General features: G+C 41.7%; 1 protein-coding gene across 2 annotated transcripts; it reads right to left on the bottom strand.

Annotated features, from left to right (window-relative positions):
• Positions 1-1,333: 1,333 nt before the first annotated feature.
• On the bottom strand, positions 1,334-22,421 carry LOC110966385 (axin-1-like). 2 transcript variants are annotated; one of them, XM_022215722.2, is made up of 15 exons: positions 22,045-22,421; positions 16,723-16,858; positions 13,677-15,510; positions 12,053-12,743; positions 10,069-10,262; positions 9,724-9,879; positions 9,093-9,227; positions 8,910-9,006; positions 7,845-7,982; positions 7,195-7,585; positions 6,207-6,384; positions 5,932-6,108; positions 5,182-5,481; positions 4,928-5,077; positions 1,334-4,838 (listed from the first exon to the last, which is right to left on the bottom strand). In XM_022215722.2, exons 4-15 carry the CDS (start codon positions 12,671-12,673, stop codon positions 4,712-4,714), a joined length of 2,664 nt encoding a protein of 887 aa, XP_022071414.2. In that variant the 5' UTR covers positions 12,674-12,743; positions 13,677-15,510; positions 16,723-16,858; positions 22,045-22,421; the 3' UTR covers positions 1,334-4,711. The 2 variants fall into 2 exon arrangements, with proteins under 2 accessions (XP_022071414.2, XP_022071415.2); XM_022215723.2 differs by having other exon boundaries at positions 15,367-15,510.
• Positions 22,422-22,923: the final 502 nt, after the last annotated feature.

Raw genomic sequence — 22,923 nt, 5'->3', positions numbered from 1 at the left:
ACCAGTGGTGTAGTCTCGTTTTTTCTAGTGGGTATACTCCGGCCTCATAAACCAAAGCCAGGTCAGGTTCTCATATATGTGCACGCGCACGCACGCACGCACACACACACACACACACACACACACACACACACACACACACACACACACACACACACACACACACACACACACACACACACACACACAGCAACAGCAGCTCCTTTATTTCAAACTACCAGTTAGATACTTATAGACATTATAGCATCAGCAGCTCCTCCTCCTGCCATCAGGTAGAGCTGATGTTTCCTCTTCATCATGTGCAGAGTTTTGTTCATTTATTTTTGTGCAAAAAAGTTTTATTGAAATGTTAAAAGTAAGAATATCTGTTTTTGTAACCAAACAAAAATGCACAAAATGAGTCAATTATAAAGCTTCTCATAAAACAACTGAATGAAAAAGAGCTTGTCAAAACACAAATGATTCATATTTGCCTGGTTGGGCTAAAATGAGGCTACAAACAATAATAAATTAGGAGCCATTTGGGAGCCGAAAGAACCGGCTTTTCTTTGGAAGCCGTGCCAAAAGCTCTCTGAAAAGAGCCGAACTTCCATCACTACTGTCCTCCTCTCTGTCCCTCACCTCTCAACTGGTTTTTGAAGGCAGAGCTGCGATGCAATGTATCGACGTCATTGGCTGAGTAGCGTCACGTGGGATGCCTGAACTCGTACATAATTGGTCTGTGCGTTTCTGAGCTGATAGACCAATAATAAACACTGGAAAGCTGCACCTGTAAAATAGAAGCGACCTGTCAAATTTACACCCGTAGAGACGGCGTCTGGGTCCGGATCCGGATCCGGACTGCGGTCCGCCTGAGCCCTGTTCTCAGCCAGACACGTTCCGACGTCCCATACAGCTTCACCGCTTCCTGACACAGAGAAGACGAATTTATGAACGGGAAAGCGAACGTTATGTCAAAAAAACATACTGATACATATGTTTGCACATTTTTAAGTGGTTATATGAAAATTCGGGACCTTTTCTAGTGAGTGTAAGGCGTATACCTGCGTGATTACACCTCTGGGTATACGTATCTTTGCGCATTTTTAAGTGGGTATACGGAAATTCGGGACCCTTTCAAGTGAGTATACGGCGTATACCTGCGTATCACGTAGACTACACTACTGCTTTTGACATGCCACTGGAAGAACAGTACATGTACAAATACATGGTGACTCATTTTCAGAGCTTAAATATGAAAGTGGTCAAAGTCAGAACATCTGCTGTGCAAAAGAACTGCGTTGTTTGTTCAGCTTTATGTGATTAGCCTGAACAATAAAGGAGAAAAAAAAGGTTTATTCAACATCTTTATTATGAAGTACCTTTTGAAAAGAAATGTACAAGTGGAACCAGCACAGTGACATCTTGGCGTTGAAAAACAGAAACACCATGGACATGTGGTGCAGGTCTGAAGACAAGTATGAAATGATAATGTACATATTTACAGCAGAAGGTTGATCAGAACAGAAGTGAGGAAAAAAAAAACATCGACTGCAGCTAAAAATACAACGGGACTGACTGAAAATAAAAACGTACATTAAAAGCATGGATTGGGTCAATAAACATATTTTTCAAAGATAACATGATAAAGGCACTGTGTTTCACACAAATCAACAACGCAACAGATGCAGTTGTTTGTTTTGTCCATCAAATCATAATCACAAGAAACAACTCTTAATAAATGTTGTCATTCAACTGTCCCTGGGTGTTCTTTCTAACAAAACAGACACAATATATCAGAGGGCCATCGCAGTTTGCACATAAACATTAAAACAAAATAGATAAATCAACTCATCCGGAAAACATTCCTTATAAAGAACATGCTCGGTGATTATTAAAATTACTTTTTTTTATAAACAAATACATATCTAAATTTTTTAAAATTTCATATTGAAGGCATAATGGGTTGGAGTAAGGACAAATATGTTTTGTGATCCCATCTTCCCTTGCTGGGCTGAACCCAGGACAAATTGACATTCCTGCAAGACCTTTGTCCACATTCATTTAACTACCAGCATAGAGGACACAAAACACTCAACCAGGCCGACAGGTACAGATCAATACTGGAGACAGACTCAGACATGGTACGACATGATCACTGATGCGATTCCTTTGAGGATATAGTGGGCAAATCTAAGAATGCATACAATTACATTCAGCTTACATAGCTGGTGAATCATCAGTGCACCGTCTGCACTGTGCTTTATCATATTCTGACCTCAAGGCTTCACTGCAGCGTGGTACTGATGCAAGCAGTTTAAAGGACTAGTCTGACATTTAGGAAATCGTTTTCGTGAAAAATCTGCACAACAAATATGAAGATACAGCCAGCAGCTGGTTAGCTTAGCTTAGAATAAAGACTGGAAACGGTGAGCGCGGCTCCGTACAAAACCTGCCTTCCAGCACCTCTAAAGTTTCCTGATCAACGTGTTGTATCCAGAGATGGAGCTGAACGTCTCACAATCACTTCTTAAGCACACTTACGGAACATTCTCTAGTTTCAGCTTCTAGACTGCGAGCACTTGTCGCTTATTTTATCTCCTGACAGTATGATAGACACCGAGTGAAAGGTGTGATGAAGCCGTGCTTCGTTCTCAACGACAGCTCATCCCCCCAGCACAGCTTCTGCCTGCAGTCTTAACGCCCACTTACTTGCTTTGGCAGTGCAGGGGAATATGAAGAAACAAAACACACAACTATCCTTTATTCCTTGTGCACTCAGACTATTATATAAATAAAGCACATATTTTAGAATGTCAGGGTTCACTAAGAGCTGTGTTTTCATGGAGCTTTACCGTGCCTTCTTTCACTTTTATGGCCAAAAACTTGAACCTTAAACCAAATATCTTTAAGTTCTAGACAAAATAAGCAATTTTTTAAATGCCACCTCAGAAAATTGTGATGTGCTAACAATTTTTTTTCAGTTAATATATAATAAACCAATATGAATAATAAAAACAAACCAAAAAAATATATATCTGATCTACAATAACATTTAGTTGCAACTCTAGCTTGTTCAACCCATACAAAAGGCAGGCTAGCTTTTTCCCTTTTTCCATTTTCACTGTGAACTAACAGCTGATGCCTTTAGCTTCATATTTAACAGATACAAGAGACTTTTTTTTTTCCTCGATTTTCTTATCTAACTCTTGGCAAGAAATTTACCAAAAATGTCACACTATTCATTTAAGACAGACCGCGGATCTAAACTCAATGTTACGCTATAATGTTTGAGGTTTGGAAATCTGCAGGAGGAACAAGAGATTCCCTTCAGCTCATGATGAAAAAAAACAAAAAAACGTTTGATACTTGTGGACAGACGCATGTAGGCGTACAGGACACACAATATGCTCTTTGGTTGAGTTCAGGCATACACGACGGACACAGGCTTACACACTCGACAACACGCTTCAGAAAAAGAAATCTAGATAGTAATGGCACTGGCCAGGCAGGCAGGCACCTAGACTGAGCTCAGGGTTACATACACAGGCTTCTGATAGAGCAGAAAAGCTCAAAGTTACACGGGGTGGGACAGTGTGATCTGCTGATAAACGTATCGTATGTTGTGGTCTTTTCATGAGAATTTTTGAGGGCGGAAATAAAAGTCATCCTCTATTTAAAATCCATCTTGTAGGAGAACTGAGGCGGACACTTGAAAGGTAAACAGCACAGAATTGAGGTGCAGTGATGTGGTATAGTGGAAAGAAACAAACCAAATGGCTGCCCTGAAATGACTAATGAACTAGCTTCAAAACATACACAATAATACAACATTAAGATGAGATATGACGAAATTAGGCTGCAATAATAAGTAATAGTACCTGCCTTGTACATACACAATTCAAAAAAAAATAATTAAAACAAGTAGCTAGGATACTTGTCTTATCAAAAATATGTAGCTTTGGTAAACAAGTTATGCAGAGAACTGTTGTCTGAACATATTGATGTGAGAGATCACTACATGACATCTAGGAATCAAGGGTGAGCAAGTTTCTCTGTTTTGAGGTTATGAAGTCAACGAGAGGAGAAGCAGGCAAAAGTTCCACTCCACAAAATCCTCTGTCCTCTCCTCTTGTTGCCAGCTGATGAGGAACAGAGACAGCAAAAGGCAGCTGGACTCCTGAAAGGAACAATACTGCTTTCTTTACTGCCCCGAGCACCGATTAAAGAGTTTCTATGGTAATGTAGCAGCATCGTAATGGTCTGCGGAGGACAGACTCCCCCAGAGCAGAAGTGGAAGACTACTTTCTCCTCTCTCCTTCAAGCAGTCTCCTCACCCTTTTCCATCCATCGCAGTAGAAGTGGAAGACTGGTCAGACATCGTATTTTAACAGCTCTCCTTGAATATCCACAGCGGAGACAGGACAGGTGAAATAATTTATGTTCTTCTCCTCCACTCCTGTATCATGTGGCAAAAGCTTCTTCGCTTTATGGGGGTTTGATCCAGGTGTTGAGACAGATATCCAGATATCCCATTAAAAATAACCACCTCCTTAATACTCGAGCTTCTACTATGCAGCGCAACCTCTTTTCTGTCACACATTGCTCCTTCCATCTTTCTACTTCCGGTCGTTCGTTTCCTCGCAGGTGAATTTCCACCCAGCCTGAATGTTTTCTTCCCATCTCCTGTTCTCAGTTGATCTTTTCTGTTTCGTTTTCCTGTTCCCAAAATTCAGTCGACCTTTTCCACCTTCCCGACGATCTTCTCCTCGAAGATGGGCAGGATGGCGTCATCGTCGCGAACCTCCTCGAACACCACACCACAGTCAAACTCGTCGCTCACTTTCTTAAAGTAGAACCTGCACACAAACAAAAACACGTCTCAAGTGCATATCAAACACTCCCGCACGCTGGGAATTTTTACAATATATGCGCCGCATGTTCTCACCTGTAGTGGCCCTTTTTGGTAAGCAGCTCCTTGAACTGGCCCAAAGTCACAACACGGCCTTTGACTGATGTTCTGTATGGGATCGGCTCTCCACAAAAGTAGTAAGCAACTGTCATGTTCTCACACACCTGCCGCTTCCCAGACTTATGCCTTAGAAGAAGGAGAAAGATTCATATAAAGATTCATGTAAATTCAAACACTGAGGCAAATATGGGATTTGAAGCTGCAAACATGGGATTTCAGCAGACACGTACCTCTGCTTGGCCTGCTGTAGTGCGTTCCTCCTCCGCTCCTCCTCGAGCCTCCTTCTAGCCTCCTCCAGCTGTGTGAGGGGGTTGGGAGCTGGGTTGGGGGGCATAGCTGGGTCCTGGATGAACGGGTGTGAAGGCTGGACCTGGGTGGACGATGAGCCGGGGATAGCGGTGGACCCCGCTGACGGGTTGTTGCGCAGCTGAGCAGAGACCCAGGGGTGCACAGCTCCAGGCCGCTCCACTGAAGTTGGACGTGGCGACTCGCTGCTGGTTCCCGTCCTCCTGGAGCTGCTGGTGCTGCCGCTGGAAAAACACAGGTATGCCAGAGAGCTGAATTATCATTTCTAAAGATGTTCGCTCCACTTGCATTTCCCAACATAAGAAGTCAAACGGTGCCTAAAGCATGATTTTGGAGTCACTTATTGTTCCTCACAGTGTTAGTCTATGCATTTTGTCCTCTCAAAGTTTAACCAATCAGCATGAAGTCTCGCACAGCAGTTTTTTGAGGGCCGTTCAAAAATGTGTATTTTTTTGTCTCCTGAGGAGAGCCTTGAAAGAAGTTCTACAAAAATGTTTTTTTACAGTCGGAACAAGCACAAAGAGTTCTGCCGCTCGAAAATGGCTTGCAAGTTCCTGCACTACTGGCTTTTATATGTTTTTTATTTAAACATAATTTTAATGTATTTGTTAAATATCCAAAAATTCTTATCACAAATGAGCACATTTTTATATTATACATATAATAAGACTAACCCGTGAGAGCCCTTCCTTTGTCTGTCTCCTTCCATCATCCATTGCAGGATCTTCTGGTTTCTCTCCAGATCCTCCAGCTGTACCTGGGTCTCCAAGCCACGCCCACTCTCATCACCTTTGCCTGATGTCTCTGATGTCTTCTTACAACCCCGCCGTGACAGCGTGCTGCCTTTACTACTGCAGGATGAAACGGTAACGCATACACAAACCAGTTGAGGCAATCCGAATGCGTAACAACACATGCAGTTTGCTGTAGACCAAGAATACGTGTTTACCTGTAGCCCATCCCCTCGAGTGTGCTGGCTCCGGCTCCATCAGCGTAGTTTCGACTTCTTCCCGTGTACTGGTTGGCTGGATCTCCGTTCCACAGGAAGTTGGCCTGAGACCTAGAGCCTGTTTCCTCCTGCCCTTCTCTTCCTCTGTGGTGGTACAGCTGCTTGTGATGATGCATACCTGAGAGAGAAAACAGGGATAATCTCTTTAGTGGCATGTCAGCCTTTCTTCAACACACCCTATGCTTCAGTTAAAAAAAAAAAAACAATGCTGCTGCAGTTTCATTTGACACCTATAGCACTGAGAACACACGATGACCATCTTTTCAGCTACTGCTCTACAATTAATGTTATTAATATTATTATATTTAGGCCAACAAAAACAACAATAATACAGACCTCAATCTATGCATTGGCTGCCATTCAAGTCCAAGACAAGTGCCCTTCTCTAATTTAGCCAAAAACACCAAAACTACAAACTAATCCTACCAGCATGTGTTGCTCATGTAGTCAACGCACAATAAAGCTTATTCTACAGAAAATCACACATTCATTTATGACACTGAGCATTTTTTGAGTCAATCCCGTGAATCCAGTTCATGTCTTTGTCACCACAAATACTCACTAGAGCACTAAATTATTGACTTATTCCAGAGCTAAAATAGTCACCAACGAAGGAAGTATTTCCTGTCATTTTAATTTTCCAAAACCTATAATGTCCAGATATTTTATTTGCTATTACCGAGCCTTTAGGTAAAAATGAAATCTGCTTTCAAAGACTAAACAGAAGATGGTATTAGATCACCTCATAAGAGAATGAGTTGAAGCAAAATAATCTGTGCAGATCTTAGGATTAGTCTTTGGAAATACAGAAAACTGTTGTGTGCAGCAACACAGACATTGGCCAGTGTTTTCATGCTCCCTGTATGCTGCTGGTGCTCCTATGCCTCACCCGTTCACCTCTCTCTCCTTCCCCTCTACAGCCTCTCACCTTTGACCCCAGCAGCAGGCAGACTGTGACCTCCCCCTCGGTGTGGGGGGTAGTGAGGCGGCCCGATCCCCCCATCAGGTGAGCGTGATGATTTGGGAGGAGTATGTCGACCTCCTCCTCCTAAGGTGCTATTGGGTGCCCCTGGCGATTGGCAGCCCGGCGTCTTCATCACCCGCTGTACGTGCTCATCCAAAATAGATTCTGGGTCGTCGTCATGGGAATCCTCCATGGCAACCAGGCCGCCGTATGTGGCGACTGTTGCAGTGTTAGCAGTGGTCTCTGAATAACGGGCGCCGTAAAGAGGTGGGAACGATGAGGGGAGGGGGAGTGGTATGCTATGAGAAGACATGGAGGTTGTCATGGAGATGTCAGCATCGTCCCCTTCTTCTTCCTGTTGAGAAGAGAAGACAAACGTACTTCTGGACATGCACTCAGTACAGTTAACTGTTATTTACTTACACTCAAAACACAAAGAATCGGGGAAAAACATGCAATAAATCCTATGTTACTGTTAACCACTAGTCTAATAACTGTGAATTTGTCACCAAAATGCAAAATGTATTACATTATTAACACTGAACAACAACAACGAATCATACCTTTCTACAAATCCAAAATCATATGACGGGTACATAAAGTTGCTCACTCACCAGTCGTACTCTCTTCAGCCTTTCTTCGAGTCTTTCCTGAGCCTCTCTCTCTCTAAGAACTGTCTCCAGCCTGCTGATCAGCTCAGCTGCAAACCTTTCAGGCTCTACGTGGATGTCCTTTGGCATGCGATACGTGCGCTGTATACGGGTACAAGCACAAAATTTACATGCCACAAATTCCCACACACATCTTCTGCTCAAATTAAAATGCCCAACTTGTAACTAACACATTTGACAAGAGGGAGAGGTCTAAATCAAATGGAACAAACAGGATTAAAACAATTGTGAAGCAAAACAAACATCATGGATTAAAAAAACTTTCAGTAAAAAAAAAAAATCTGTAAAAGCTCACATCTGTTTAATTATCTTAGTATCTTTACTTCTGTGAAAAAGTCTTCTAATCATTAAAATAATTTAATCACAATAAAAAATATTTTCTTGAAATTACATCTGCTCTTCCTCATTCATTAAAAAAATCTAGAACCTATTAATTTGTAAATATTTTCCACTTCAAAGATTTAATTTAAGCACATCTGAAGTCTTATACTTCATTGAAATTACTTTTCGGTGTAAGCGTACTGGACTTTCCTCCAGGGCTGCCCCTGAAATGCCGCTGACTCAAGTCATCATCCAAGAAGACCCTCCTTGTCAGCTCACCTTTTGCCAGCATGGCAAGAAAGGCTGCAAAATCTACAAACTTTGTAAAGTCTTGTATTAAAATGACATAACTGCACAACTAACTGATGGAAACAGAGAGGATTAATGGAAGTAGAGCCATTTCTGCTCTCTGCTCTGGTGGCAACTTTTGGCAGAAACGCTTTTGAACCAGATGCTGGTACACACTAGGATTTTCTAACTCAGCTCACATTTTGATTACAGCAGTGAAGAGAGGCTCTAAAACATGAGCAGGAAAATGAAGTAAATCTTTCTTGCATTTGTATGCAAGGTGCATTTAAGAAACAACAATAATGCCGGGTCTGTTGTACACCTGTGAAACCTGCATAGCGGACATGAATTCAGCTGTGAACGCTGACACTAGGCTAAATGGGTAGCGTCTGCACTCACAGGTATATGAGGTAGGGGCACACGTCCGTTGGCTTTGGCACTTTCATGCATCTCTTTACGATGCTGTTTCCGATATCTGTATGGAGGAATACCATCTCTGCAGACACACACGGATAAACAGCAATCAAGCACAGACCTCAACAGCTCACTACAGAGATTCTGTGTATGTGCACGTGTACTTACACACTGCTGTCGGTTAGTGACAGTGTGTCTGCATCACTCGACATGCTCTGCTGTTCACTGTCATTGGCACTGGTTGCTGGAGCACGAGCATAGCCCATATTTGCGTAGTATGGGTTTATCGGCTCTCTCCATGGCCTGAGGAAGAGTCAAGACATTGTGATTCATGTGCTCACACAGGGTCCATCTTCATGCACAAACAGCACTGTGGTTCTCCAGCGGTTCTTTCACACTACTCAAAACAACTGGCTTTCCAAACAAAAGGATATCTGACTATATTTTTGACATAAAAGGCGTCTCCTGGTACAACTGAAGGGATAACACTGATTTTTCTTTGGTGAAATCACATATTCTGGTCAAGTTAGTGCATAGAAGATAATGTCTCAATGAATTATGAATGACTGGACAATCTCGGATGAGCAAAGGAAGTTGTTTTAAGCCTCTACATTTGCACATAACATCTCTGTTGCATTAACTATACTGGTGTATGACAGACATAGAAGTAATGGAAGTACTGAAACATATCATTCCTATGACCTCCGACAGGTACTTCAATACAATATCGTGATCAGCCATTATGAGAAGACAGAATAAACATTTATGAATGCAAAACAACACACATGCAGACACACACCTGTACTCCCTGCTGTCCTGCCTCCTCCTGCTGGCCGAGGTTCTCTGCGGTACTGTCTGCATCAGCAGGCTATGAGTCAGTCTACCGGCTGGTGTGTCTCCACACTCCTCCTCATCTTTCTCTTCCTCCACTTCCCTCACTCCACCTCCTCCGCACCTAAAATCACAATAAGTCATAACTGGTATTTAAACATCAGAGACATATCACTTTGTTTATGATTAGCACTGTACTTTTCATTGAGAACCGACCAGCTGAGAAAATTCAAAGTTTGTTGTTTATTCACAGATGCAGAGATTGTGCTGTATAGAAGCATTTGTGGTGCACAAGGGCTCAAGCTCGTCTCACCTCCACTCCTCATCCTCTGCGAGTGTAGGTAGGTACCCAGGAACAGGCTTGGCTGGCCCTGACGAAGGGCTCTGATCGCTGGGATTAGGTTTGGGGCTCTCTCCTCCTGTCCGTGTGTACTCTAAGTACAGGTCTGACTTGAGGAACAAAGGGTAGGTGTTCTCCTCCATCATGGACTGGATCTCTGTCTGAGCCTGGAACACACACATACACATAGCGGTCACGTACGTAAAAAAATACATCATGCACGAAGGGTTCACTGCTCACTTTTTGGTACAGCTGTTCATCCACAACATAGTTTTGTCCGATCTAAGTAAAGGCAAATGGACTGAAAGGTTTTGACAAGGGTCTCAGCTCTAAACTGTTGTCTAGATTTACATTAAAAACTATTTGAACACTGCCGAGCCTCTCAGCGTAAACATGAACACAGATTACTACACACAACATAGACTTTAAAGCAAACGGCATCACGGCCCAGCAGAACTGTACTGGGGAAATCAGCATTTATGTAACTGACTACCCAACAACTAAAATCCAGACAGACAAAGAAAGGTGTGTTAAATCCACACTGGTTATCAATCTTAAAGGTTCAGCAAGTATCAAACAAGTGATTTCATAAGTTTCCATCTAACTTGGTTTAAATGTAATGGGGTCAGTACAGCGATTGGATTTTTAAAAAATAAGAAATGATAATTCACAGCCAAACATGCAACGATAATAATAATCAGAAAAGTTATCAAAGCTGAGCATGTAGGAAGGTTTGGCTTCAGACTAAACTGACACAAGTTTCATTTGTTTTTTGTGTTATATGTGTGTAATGTCATTTTGTTTAATTTGTTTTTGCTGCTGTGATGTGTAAGGAACTACAGTCAGAGCCTCGAGTCTCTGCTAATGCTCTGTGACGGCATGTGGTCGGAGCACACATTCAGTAGACCAACACCACATCAAAAATGAGTAATTAACAAAGCAAATATGAAAGTTAAAGAGGGCACAGGGGTCGAGTGAGCGAAAAACGTCAAACTAAAACTGACTTGGTCCTTTGGTGTGGTTTACTTAGTAAAACACAAAAAGAAAGAAGAAAACATAAATCAGTGACATGTAGGGAACTACTGCACCTTTTCTTTCTCACAAAATCCTGTCTAAATTTTAGACTTAACAGCCCTTTGCAACCACAGCGCCATGCTTGGGAAACCAGAAAGCTTTTAAGGTACTAGGTAAGTATAACGGCATTTTTATTGAAGTAACTCAGGGCCACTTTTAGTTCCTGGGATACAGTTCCTTCCTCCTAAAAAAAAAAATCTCCTCAGTCAGTGAAGCAGCGCTGAATGTTCCTGACAAATCTATCACATGCGTAGAGACTGCAACAAGTGTTGAGCAGCATGCATTCTGACAGAAAATACAAATTATGTTTTCATTTGTGAAATTAAACCTTCATAGAAAATAATAGAAATATGTGAAGATACTCTAGATTATCAGACTATATTTGCCTTATTCTTGAACAAGCACACTCTCTACAACTTCTGGCCTTTTTCAGAGAGTGCCTACGCCAAACATGATGGAAGCAGATGTGGCTTTCAAGTTCCTCAAATCTGGAATTAAACACTGACACTGAACTATTGTGCTTACTAGGAACAGGTCCACACCACTGCGTAGTGATGAGAAGAGAAAGAAAATAAAATCTCAACAGCAACACCAGTCTGAACAGTGCAGCCATTAAAGAAAATTGCCTGATTTTTTGAGTGCCATGCATCGTCGTACAACACACATAATTCAGTATCATCTGAGTACCATGAATAGCAATACTGCTTTGCATTGGCTCACAATCTCACTGTCTAAAATGTCAACCTTTAGCATGGATGCACCTGAACATTTTAAGTGACAAAATGCAGCCTATGTAACATCTTCCACTGGCCTGTGTAACAAGCATACATTGCCCATATTAAGAAACTTTAAAATCAAACATGAAATCAAGATTTTAAATCACCTGTTCAAACATGGCAGGGTCTGGATGCGGCTTTCCCACACAGTCTCTGATGAAACTCTTGGTGGCTGCTTTGATCTGCCTGGAGACAATCCCACTTCCATCCACAATGTACTTCCTGTAGATGGCCTTGGCTAGCTTTGCCTTCTTCTCCTGGCTGGTCTTCCTGAACCCCGAGCAGGCAAACCAGAAGTCGAGCAGATCTGCACACCCTTCCTGGCATAGGAAGTTTCTGAACAGCTGGATGCCTTCCTGATCGTCTAGGAGAGAGTGGAGCGACTCAGCCCACTTCAGGTAGGGTGGAGTTGGTGATGCCGAGCCCTCAGGTTCATACCCCAAGTCCAGGTCAGGGCGCCGTGGAGTAGCAGACGATGAGGAGGGTGTATAACTTGAAGGATCCCCCATTTTAGATGACAAGGACGATGGGGGATAGCCTAGGGTTTGGGAAAGGGTGTTTGGACGGATGTTGACTGACTGGACTGGGGGGTCCACATCAGATCCCTCCTCACCAGGTACTGGGGGTCGCGGCGCATCTTCGGTAAAGTGGGTAGGGCCGCTCAGAGAGGCCACAACGCCACCACCACCCCTGTACCCAATCCCATGCAATTCTCTGACAACACTCATGTCTCTGATTGCACAAGGCAGAGGTCAGATATTCCCCTCTAGCAATGACTTTGCTGTCAAACAATTTACCCTATGATGGAAACAAGAAAGGCAGTTAGTTGTTGCAGGGGGATATGACACAAAGGTGATTATGGCAAAGATAATAAAGATGAGTGACTCATCTCTCACCCTCTTCACTGTCAGACCACTAATATAAACGCACATATATATAGAACAGTAAGCAACAAAATGAGCTGATGAGCGGACACATAAATTACAACAAAGTAGGATGCTGTTTGTGTGTGAAAATGGGAAGCCTGTTACCACAAAAACTAAAAACATTGCCAGTATGATAAATTGGCACGTAACCTTGCTTCCAAATACATTTTAGAATAAAGTACGATCTGTACCGCTACTTCGTTTCAGTTGGCAGCTAAGGCTCCAGTCTGAACAAAAACAAATTGAATGCTGTGTACGCATATTTCCCAGCTGAAGTTCACCAACAAGTTTTATCGTCTGTTTTACAGCTAGCTTCAAAGCTAGCGCTAACAGCTATCAAATCTCACACTTCGTGTAGTTAGACAGCGTTATCCAAATAACCAACAAATTTTAACACGCTAGGACAGCTAGCTAGCCTTGTAGCAATGCCACCACCAATGCCAGGGCTTTGAAGTGAGAATCTCATTCATCTTGGCCTGCAAAGATGGTGGGGGATGGGTACAGAGACAAACTCTGCAACCACACAAGACGGGCCTGCATGCAAAACACTTCAACACCAGTGTAAACTGGAAATTTACTCGTACCAGGCAAACTCGTAGAGAAACATCGCAAACTTTCTTGCTGATTAACCCAAACAAATCGGCTGATCTAAGATCAAACGAAACAAGAAAGCGAGGGCACGTTTTCCACTCTACTGGCTGCAGCGCTAGCTAGCTTGGTGTGTTAGCTAGTTTTGGTTAGCTTGCTAGCTGGCTAGCTTAGCTAGTTAACGTCCCGTGTTTGTCCACAAAAGTGTTTGTCCTACCGTCTCTGAAAGCCCGTTCCCCGTAATCCGCTGCATTGGGGATACTGGCGCGAACTGTGTGCTCCAAAACGCAGCATATGGATAGCTTTCAGACATTAAATATTAACGAAAATAGCCCGTCGTCTTGCCCTTAACTCCCCATGGTGACTGCTTTCAGAGCAATAATACAGAGCGAGAGAATACGTGCGTGCACGCGACTCCGTGCGGAGTGGACTACTTTTATAGAACTGCAGCGAATAGATACGAACAACACACAAAGAGTCAGCAAGATCTCAGTCTAGAAACACATCTGATTACTTTATCTTTGTCTATCATAAAAGTAACGACAACACCACGTACAACCATGGAGTAACAAGTTAACGTCATGCCCTGAAATCCTCACTAGAGTGAAAGTTTTTTAACTAAATGTAGACCTAATGAATGTAGAAGTACGGACAATGCAAGCGACATCAGAATTATATTATGACATATTAAACATGTGGATTGGTATTACTGTTGCTTTAACGTGTAAGGAGCATTTTAAAGTTGCAACTGGTTGTAGTGGAGCTGCAATCTGGCATATTTCATTTAATGCTGGGTGGTTTCATTTATTGAAAGAATCTGCAAAGCAATAAGCTGCTATAGCTGTCATGTAGATGCAGTGTAGTAAAAAGTATAACATTTCTCAAAAATGTTGTACAAACTGCATAAAAACGGCATACTCAAGCAAAGTTCAAGTACCTCAAAACTGTTCATTACTTAAGTAACAGGACTATTCAAGTGCAGCCAGTAGACTAGATGTGGTGAATATCTACCCGAAACACATGGATTAACCATAGTTATGCAGGGCATAGTGGTGGAAGAGGTATTTACATCACCGAATTGAGGAAAAATTGCAATATTTCACTTCAAAAATAATTAGTTGCAAGTCCTGCATTCAAAATTTCCCTAAAGTAAAAACACATAAATATCGTCAGAAAAGTACCCATTGAGCAGATTATTTGCCTCTGTTACTGCAAAAAAACATCACACCTTCAAGTGTACCTCACATAGGATTATTCTTGGCTATGCATTACTGTAAGCAGTACTTTAATGTAATGTACTGTATATAGTACGGTTGTATGCAGATAGGTAGGCAAAAGGTAATGTAGACTGAAAACTAACTATACAGTTCAAAAGAATGTAGCCAATTGGGAAAAAGTCTATTTTGGTTCTTCTTTTGACAATTCGGGCATGAAGTAGCATAAAATTAAATCCGTTGAAAATTTGCATTTTTTTTAGCACACTGGGTTTTGTTTATTTTATATATCATTTCAAACCTCTGGCGGTGCAATACATAAATAATAAAACACATTTTATAGATATTGTCAGTTCTACCTCTCGCAGTTCTACGCCACGGTAGCGAAAAAACGACAAACAGCGCCCCCACCGGTCAACACGAGTCACTGTTTGACTCACATTTGACAAAAAACGAGATAAGCTTTTATTAAGTTAGGAATTCATTGTCAGTGAGCTGGTTGTGCCGCGCGTTGCCACACCGATAAAACTAAATAAAATAACTAAATAAAATAAATAAATAAAAGAACCAGACAGAGCGCAGCGCAGACAGCATGACCGGGTACAGCTCACTTCGCTCCAGGCAATGAGCCGCTCTGCTGGCGAGACAAGCATGTTCGCACCGACAAAACAACAACAAAAAGAGACGACTCACCTCTCAGACTCCTCCACTCCCGAACAGGTGTTCAGCTGACGGAGAACATCTCGGTGACTGACAGGACAGAGTCAACACGCCGCCCGCCGCCACCTGAGCATCCCGCTAGTCACTCCCCTCCGCGGGCTGTCACTCACCCAGGAGCTGCCACCGGTGAGAGGGAGAGAGATGGGGAGAGAGAGACCACAGTCATCAGAGTCATTCAATAATACCAATAGAAATATGAAGTTTAAGTCTCCAGAAACCACATATGTCTAAATATATAATATACCTCTCACATGTGAAATAAATGCTTCAGATTTACCATGAAAAATATCTGATATGCTCTTGTACCTGTCTTATACCGTGTTCCTTCCATATAAAATCAATGGAGAAAAATAATCACTAATAATAACCTGGAAAAACTAGCCTGAAATCTTATTATGTAGCTGTTCTGGAGCTTTTCATTGTACCGCTTTAAGCAACCAGAGCTGTCATGAAATTGCCAATGTTCAAATTTGCATTGTCTGTCTATTTCTTGTCCTTGTTGGCTTAAAAATATCACCAGAAGTAAATTTTGCAGCTGTTGTGGAGGCTGTAGAGTGAACCTTGATTTCTGTTGTCTTCATTTACGGGCACACACACAAAAAAATGTTTCCTTGTCTGAAAAAAATCCAAAATTCTGCAAAAAAAATTACCCAAATTTCTGAAAATTTGTAAAACCTTCAGGAAGAAAATTCTAGTAATTCCTTAGAAGTTTCCCTTAAAAGTTTTATTTAAAAAATCCCCCAAATTTGGCAAGAATATTTTTGTAAATATTTTTTAAAAATTAGTAAAAAATCTTTTAAAAAAATCCAAATAATATGATAAGTGATTGCATATATATCAGTAAAACTTCTAATATTTTCTTAAGAACATTCACAAAAAATCAACCAAAATCCAGCGAATTTCGCTGGATTTTGGTTGATTTTTTGTGAATGTTCTTAAGAGACATTTGTTTTAACATTTATTTTTTTCCACCAAAAATTCCCAAAAATGTTGAAAATGTGGACATCAGACGTTTCACTGTGAACATGGCAGTTCAACAAATAAATAAATGTGAGATCATTTCAATTAAATGCTCATCAGACAGCATGTTTTTGGAGCGTGGGGTCCAAAAAGATGCTGTGATTCGTTGGTGATTCGGAATTGTCTGGTGTGAATGTGAGTGTGCTTGTCTGTCTGTCTGTCTGTCTTTGTGATCCTTTGTGCCTAGACTGACAACCTGTCCAGGTAAGCTGGGACGGGCTCCAGCGGTGGTATATTCATTTTGGGTGAATTAGTCGTTTAAAACTCTGATAAAATTGCCTCTAAATCAAATGCTGTATAGTAGCTTACTCTGCCTCCTGAGGAACTGTCAGGCTAGCTGTCCCATGTGGACTAGAGCAGGGTCCGGTGGCTCAGGTAAGGTCCAGACACCTGTCCTCATCTCTGCCCCCTCCTGGATAGACTGCTTCTCCATGACAACCTGAAGCTGGGAAAAAATAATAACAAACAGCATTAAGAAATAAGCCAACTTCACAACAGACATTTTGTCAGTATCACATCAGTGTTGCAGTTCTCCTGCATCTTTTCTTTTTAGCTAATAATAAAGTATTAATGTACAATAAGAGCAGAACAATAAATTATGTTGATATCATGATACAAAAACTAACATTGTTTGGAAATTTAGGTTCTTTTATGTCTTGATATTGTTTTACATTCATTTTCTAAGGTGAATTTAATGATGTATGTTTCTGGACAAACCTGAAAAACATACTAAATACCTTCCATTCTTTAAACATGTCCACAATATTAATGACTTTCTTTATCTGAATTTTAATTTGTCTAAATATCCCCTGAAAGCAGCAATATCTTCATACACAATATTTGGTTCATATTGTCCCTCCCCCTCCAATAAGTGCAATTAAATCCTACAAAACTCGCTCCAAACACTCTAACCTTAAGTCTTCCTTCAGCCTACACATTTTAAACCATTTACATGTCCTTAAACACATAATCGGTGTGAAATTGTTCAGTGAGAGATGCAGAGGCGGCTTTCAGAAGGCAGTAATGAAGACAGGCAGCGGCGTTGTTTAGAAAATGACTGTGTGTTTGATTGGCAGACTTTACAACCAAGCTAAACACGCTTCATTATGGAAATATATTCACACCGCTTCGGCCTATATCCTCAGCAGTCAACACACATACGCAGGCTGCACCTGCATGAACAGGTTCCTGTGCCAACGGGCTGGTGTTGTTCCGGCTGCTGCAGTGCCCCCAGAGACAATGAGGAGAGAGAGAAGGAGACAAAGAGAGAATACTGACGAAGATGAACTTGACCTTTATGATGTCTTGGTGAGGAGGGGTTGGAGGCATGTTGGTGCTTATGAATCTATAATGAATCTCAATGATGTATGTGTGTATGTGTGTGAGGACTGCAGAGGTCTGAGCTCTTAGCTGAAGAAAGGTCATCACACAAGGGGGGCAATCATACACCTCACGCTCTAACTATCTATCTATCTATCTATCTATCTATCTATCTATCTATCTATCTATCTATCTATCTATCTATCTATCTATCTATCTATCTATCTATCTATCTATCTTGAAATATATTTGAATTCTTTGCAAAATACATCAATACCACTAATATGTAAGTTTAGCTTACCATGAAGACTAAAAACACATTGCAGCAGCTACCAGGTGACAAATTCCAGCACCTCTAAAACTCACTGATCCGTACATTATGTCTAGTGTCACCAAGTGCTGCCTCCCTGAAAAATTGAAGGTCGTATTTAGCGAAGTCAGGGTCGATCAGCTCCAGGTGTTGTTGACTTGTGAGAAGGCATACTGTTTTTTTTTTTGTTACAGTTCTTCCCACCATGTCATAGTTTAGCATGACTGTTTTACAGCAGACACATATTTAAGATGACCAGTTAATAAGCTAAATCAGTGTACATAACAGAGCTGAATTTCATCATAGACGAACTGGGCATGTTGTTTAGGAGACGATTGTTTAGTGACATTATATTTCAGCACACAATCAAATATTAATCAAAAAACATACCTGATTAAAGTAATACATTTTTATAAAATCACATCGAATAACCTATCAACACTGGCGAGTAAATGATAAAAAATTCTCCCTTTAATTTAACTCCACATGAAACATTAATTTAAAACGGCAGTTCAGCAAGAGTTGCATTTGAGTCTTTCCAAGATTTTCATTTTTACTGCAAATGTATATCCATTACATAAGATTTCTCTGTCTTCTTAGTTACAAATAATCAGTACTGATCTAAAAAAGTGGCTGACACCTGATATTGTTTATTTGAATTCTTGCAATAACGGCACCTCGGCTGACGTTTATAGTCGCTATAATGAATGTATTGTATCGTGGTTTTGATGATCAAGCCTGGTGGCATCAGTTACATCAAGACCATAGACTGTATATATAGTGAACGTAGCATCTGGCTCCAGAATTGAAGCCAACCCGGAAGTGTCAAAAACTTGCAATATCACGCCTTCCGCTAGGGCTGGCTCCAAGAAGCTTTTTCTCCATAGACCCCAATTCATTTTTGGAGAAAATGAAATTTGATAGACTTATTTTCTACAGCTCAGGATTTTTTTCCCGTTAGTTTTCATGGTCAAAATGAGAGATCAGGTGGCCGATCTTAAAATAAATCAATACTGAATTTTAAATAAATTGTTAAAGTTGGTGGAGCCAGGGGGCGTGGCTATACTTGATAGACAGCAACAGAAGCCTCTGCGGTAAAATGTGGGCGGGATAAGCGAGTCCTCAGCCAATCCTGCCCCAAGTTGCTCTCCGGTGCAGCCTGTTTGATGACGCTTTTTACGTCACTGGCTCAAAAAAATCCAAAACGGCGACCAGGAAGTAGCAAAATCCGGGCTTCATTTTCTCCAAACCAACGGGTGACGTCACGGTTAGTTTACGCCTGATCAAGACATAATATAAGGCTTTTAAACTTTTACACTAGAAATCAAAAGATCAAAGTATGATTACCTTCTTGTTTGAGTTTTTTAAATGGAATTAAAACAGCATTAAAGTGCATTTTACAGCCCACGACATCAGGACTGAGCAGTATGACTCTATACTGCTATTTCCCCATCAGGCTATGCACATTTGTCAGCTGTTAGACAGAAAACTGCGCCTCACAAGGTGCCTTTTCTTTTAATGTCTCTGGTTGTTTGAAGCTGCAGGCCTTTTTCACAACAGATATTGTAACTCATTCTAGTAGGAAAACTGCAGGTGTAACTGATAACACAGATTTGATGCATCAGTGTGTCAGAATAAACAACACCAGAGCTATGAAATCAAAGCAGCTAAAAGGCACTTATTTACACTTGTTTTTTTTTTTTTACTGCTGTGCCATATCAGAATGCCTTTTGTTGGAAAGGCCTGCTAGATCATTGTTGGATGTGGATTTGTGATGGACAAGGGTTGGCTCTCTAAACCCTCTGCTGGGTGAAGTGGGTATAGCTAATGGATAGATGGACAGACGTTGGAGGTGATGTTAGCTTCATCCATATAGCCCGAGATCACAAATCACAGCATGTGACACAGATAAGACACCCCCCCTCCTCTAAACCACTTTAAACTGTTGAGAAAAATGGAAACCTGAGGAGGCACAACAGAGGAGGGATTCCCTCTTCCAGGATGAACAGGCATACAAAAGATGTTGTATAGAATAGACCACGATAACAAAAATATAATAAAAAACAAGAAAGGAAGTAAAATTATAAACATAGTTGTCCACATACAGGCTAGCTTTTTGAGAATAGTGAATGCTTTGCATCAATCCCATCAAGTATGTCGAATAATCAATCAATTGGAATGTTGTAAAAAAATTCTTTCTTTCTTTTTTATTTACTGTATTAAAATGATTGTGATATTAAACCTCATCTTCTAAGACTGATTAGGACCAGGATTTGAGAGATTCATGAATAGCCTTGCTTTTCCCTGTTTCGATTGGGTTTGCCAGGCATTTCACTCCAGGATGCTTTATTCTTTGGTTAATAATCAGAAAATTATATCTTCTGCAGCACTGGTTAAAATGCAGCTGCCACTAATTAACAACAACGTCACTGATATGTGAATGATCGATGAGGCTGCTTTCACGATCATCTGCCAGCCAGTATTCTCAGTGTCAGTCCAAAGACAAAGGGCCCTGTGAATCTCATTTCAAGTTCTGTCAAGAATGTGATGAAATGAGATAAGAACAGATTATTAATTCTTAAATTGAGGCAGGCTCCTTAGACTACTGAGACGGAGCTTTTTGTCAGAGTGCTGGTCCAGCTCAGGGGTCCCTTTGTTCCAGCTGCCACAGCAGATTTGGGCGTCTGTACGGAGGCCTGTCAGAAACAGGCTTATCTTTTGGGGGCCTCCCAGCACAAAGACCCATTTAGATACTCACAGAGAGTGAAATCTTCATTATATACTTCTTGAAAGAGAAACAGACCTCTGGTCTTTCACAAAATTAATTGGAGACAAGTATGTTGTTTGCTTCTAATAGAAGTTCCACAACAAAGGATAAGGAGCATTTAGTACACTGAACTCTTTATTATGTTTGATAAGAAGCGAGTAGGGCAACATCAGCATTTATTTGATTTGCGCTGAGTGTTTACTATGAAATTAGACATAGACATTGTCATAGAGCTGGGAAGGACAGTAAAGCTTAAGTCCATCACCCCTATTTTGTCGGAATTACACAGTTCCCTCTGTTTTTTTTCTTTTTCTTCAATCCTCTAATTAAGTCACACAAGAGGACTAAACAATATGTGAAATAAAGAAAGCATAGTATCAGTAATATAAAGGGTGTTCATTCATCCATTTATCTCTCTATCATTTATCCCGCGATCCGTCCATCCACCTATCCATCCATCTGCTGGCCTTTCCCAGCCATGCCTGTAGTAAGAGTGTCAGTATATCTGCCATGGCGTCCTGCTGATGTGTATTGTGATAGGGCTGAATACTCCAGCTACCAATATGGCCTGCACCAATACTGGATTAGCCACAGTGGATTAGCTGGCTGCCCTCCTGCTGCTTATTCAAATATTGTTTCACGTATTGTCATCATTGGGGCAGAGCTCTGGCCCGGTAGCCTGCAAGCTACAGAATATTCTCAAAGAAAACCAGAAAAAATGTTGTTGCTTCCATTTCCCAACAAAAGCGCCTGATTTCATCTTTCAGCGAACGTGGAATTTGGACCACTGAGGGTTGGGAGAATTTGTCGATGGGTTCGGAGAGCATCTGTGGCCCTAGAAGAGGGAGAAAAAGGACGATGGAACGATGATGGAAAGCAAAACCCAACTAAGGCCAAAAACAGGCATGAAAGCGTGCCTTGATCTTTGATACATGGTGTTCTTCTTTTTTTCTCCTCTCTCCCTTTCTCTCTTTCACCCTCACACATACACTTGGGAGTCAAGGCAATTGATGTGCTGCCTTTGATGGCAAAGAGAGGCCTATATTAAGAGCCAAAAGACCATGATGAAAGGGCTGAGAAAAAGAAGGGAAATGGGTAGAAAATGTGTTATTAGAAAGAATGGCAACTCATGATGAATACTTGGGATGGAGTGATGGTAACCAGACATCGGGGCGCTCAGGGTTTGATGGTTTAACGGCAGCGGAGGAGAGGCTAAGGTAGACGGAGAGCTTACCGTGCTAGCCTGGCGGTACTGATGGCTGAGGTTGGCTTGGTGGTTCCAGTGTGTCATGCCGGTGGTCATCCTGTTAGAAAAAGGGAAGTGAATACACTCGCTGCGTGGCCCGGGTTCCTCCTGGTGATTCGGAGGTCTGGACGCCAGTGGACGTCCCATTGCAGAAGCAGTCGCCATCTTTGTCCCGTTGTTGTCTTGGATATCCTCTCCTGCGTCTTCATCCCTCCCTCTCTCCTTTGATCATGCCTCCCTCCCTTGCTCTCTGCCGTATGACATCATCACGCAGCGGTATCGACAGGCATCAAAGAACCTCTGGGCAGGACTGTGTATCTGTCGGTCTGTGCATTTGAAAGGGGTGTAAATATGGAGCTTAAAGAGTGCTGTAACCCCCCCTCGCTCCTCGCATCCACTGCTCTGCTCTCCCTGCAGATGGATGGTTTATTAGGCCAATACAAAACTATACACACACACATGCACACACCCACACCACCCATCTCTCAGATGGGTGTATCCCAAGGCCCCCTGCTGTGCCTGTGGCGTTTGATGATGTGTTTAACAGCTTCATTCATTCCCAAAGCTCGCTGCCTTTCTTCCACGTTCATTTCATCCTTCTTATCCATCTCTCCAAGCTGTTGTCCCAAACACAAACGTGGTCCTGGTCAACTTTGTGGCCAAATGACAACACCTCATGGCGGCACCACCCCTCCTTCCTCCCACTTTGACTCTCATCCCCTGCTCTTTCTCTCTTACCTCTTACAGCTGGTCGGTACCATTTCCAATCCTGTTAAAGTTGTATGTCCTCTTAAGGAGCCCTTCTGTCTGTCTGTCATCTGCCTGAAAATCACATATACATGTTGCACTCTGGCACTCTCAATCCTC

This window comes from Acanthochromis polyacanthus, chromosome 3, assembly GCF_021347895.1.
Source record: "Acanthochromis polyacanthus isolate Apoly-LR-REF ecotype Palm Island chromosome 3, KAUST_Apoly_ChrSc, whole genome shotgun sequence".
Lineage (NCBI taxonomy): Eukaryota > Metazoa > Chordata > Actinopteri > Pomacentridae > Acanthochromis > Acanthochromis polyacanthus.
Note: the sequence above shows the minus strand (reverse complement) of the source record. Positions and strands in the feature narration are given on the sequence as shown.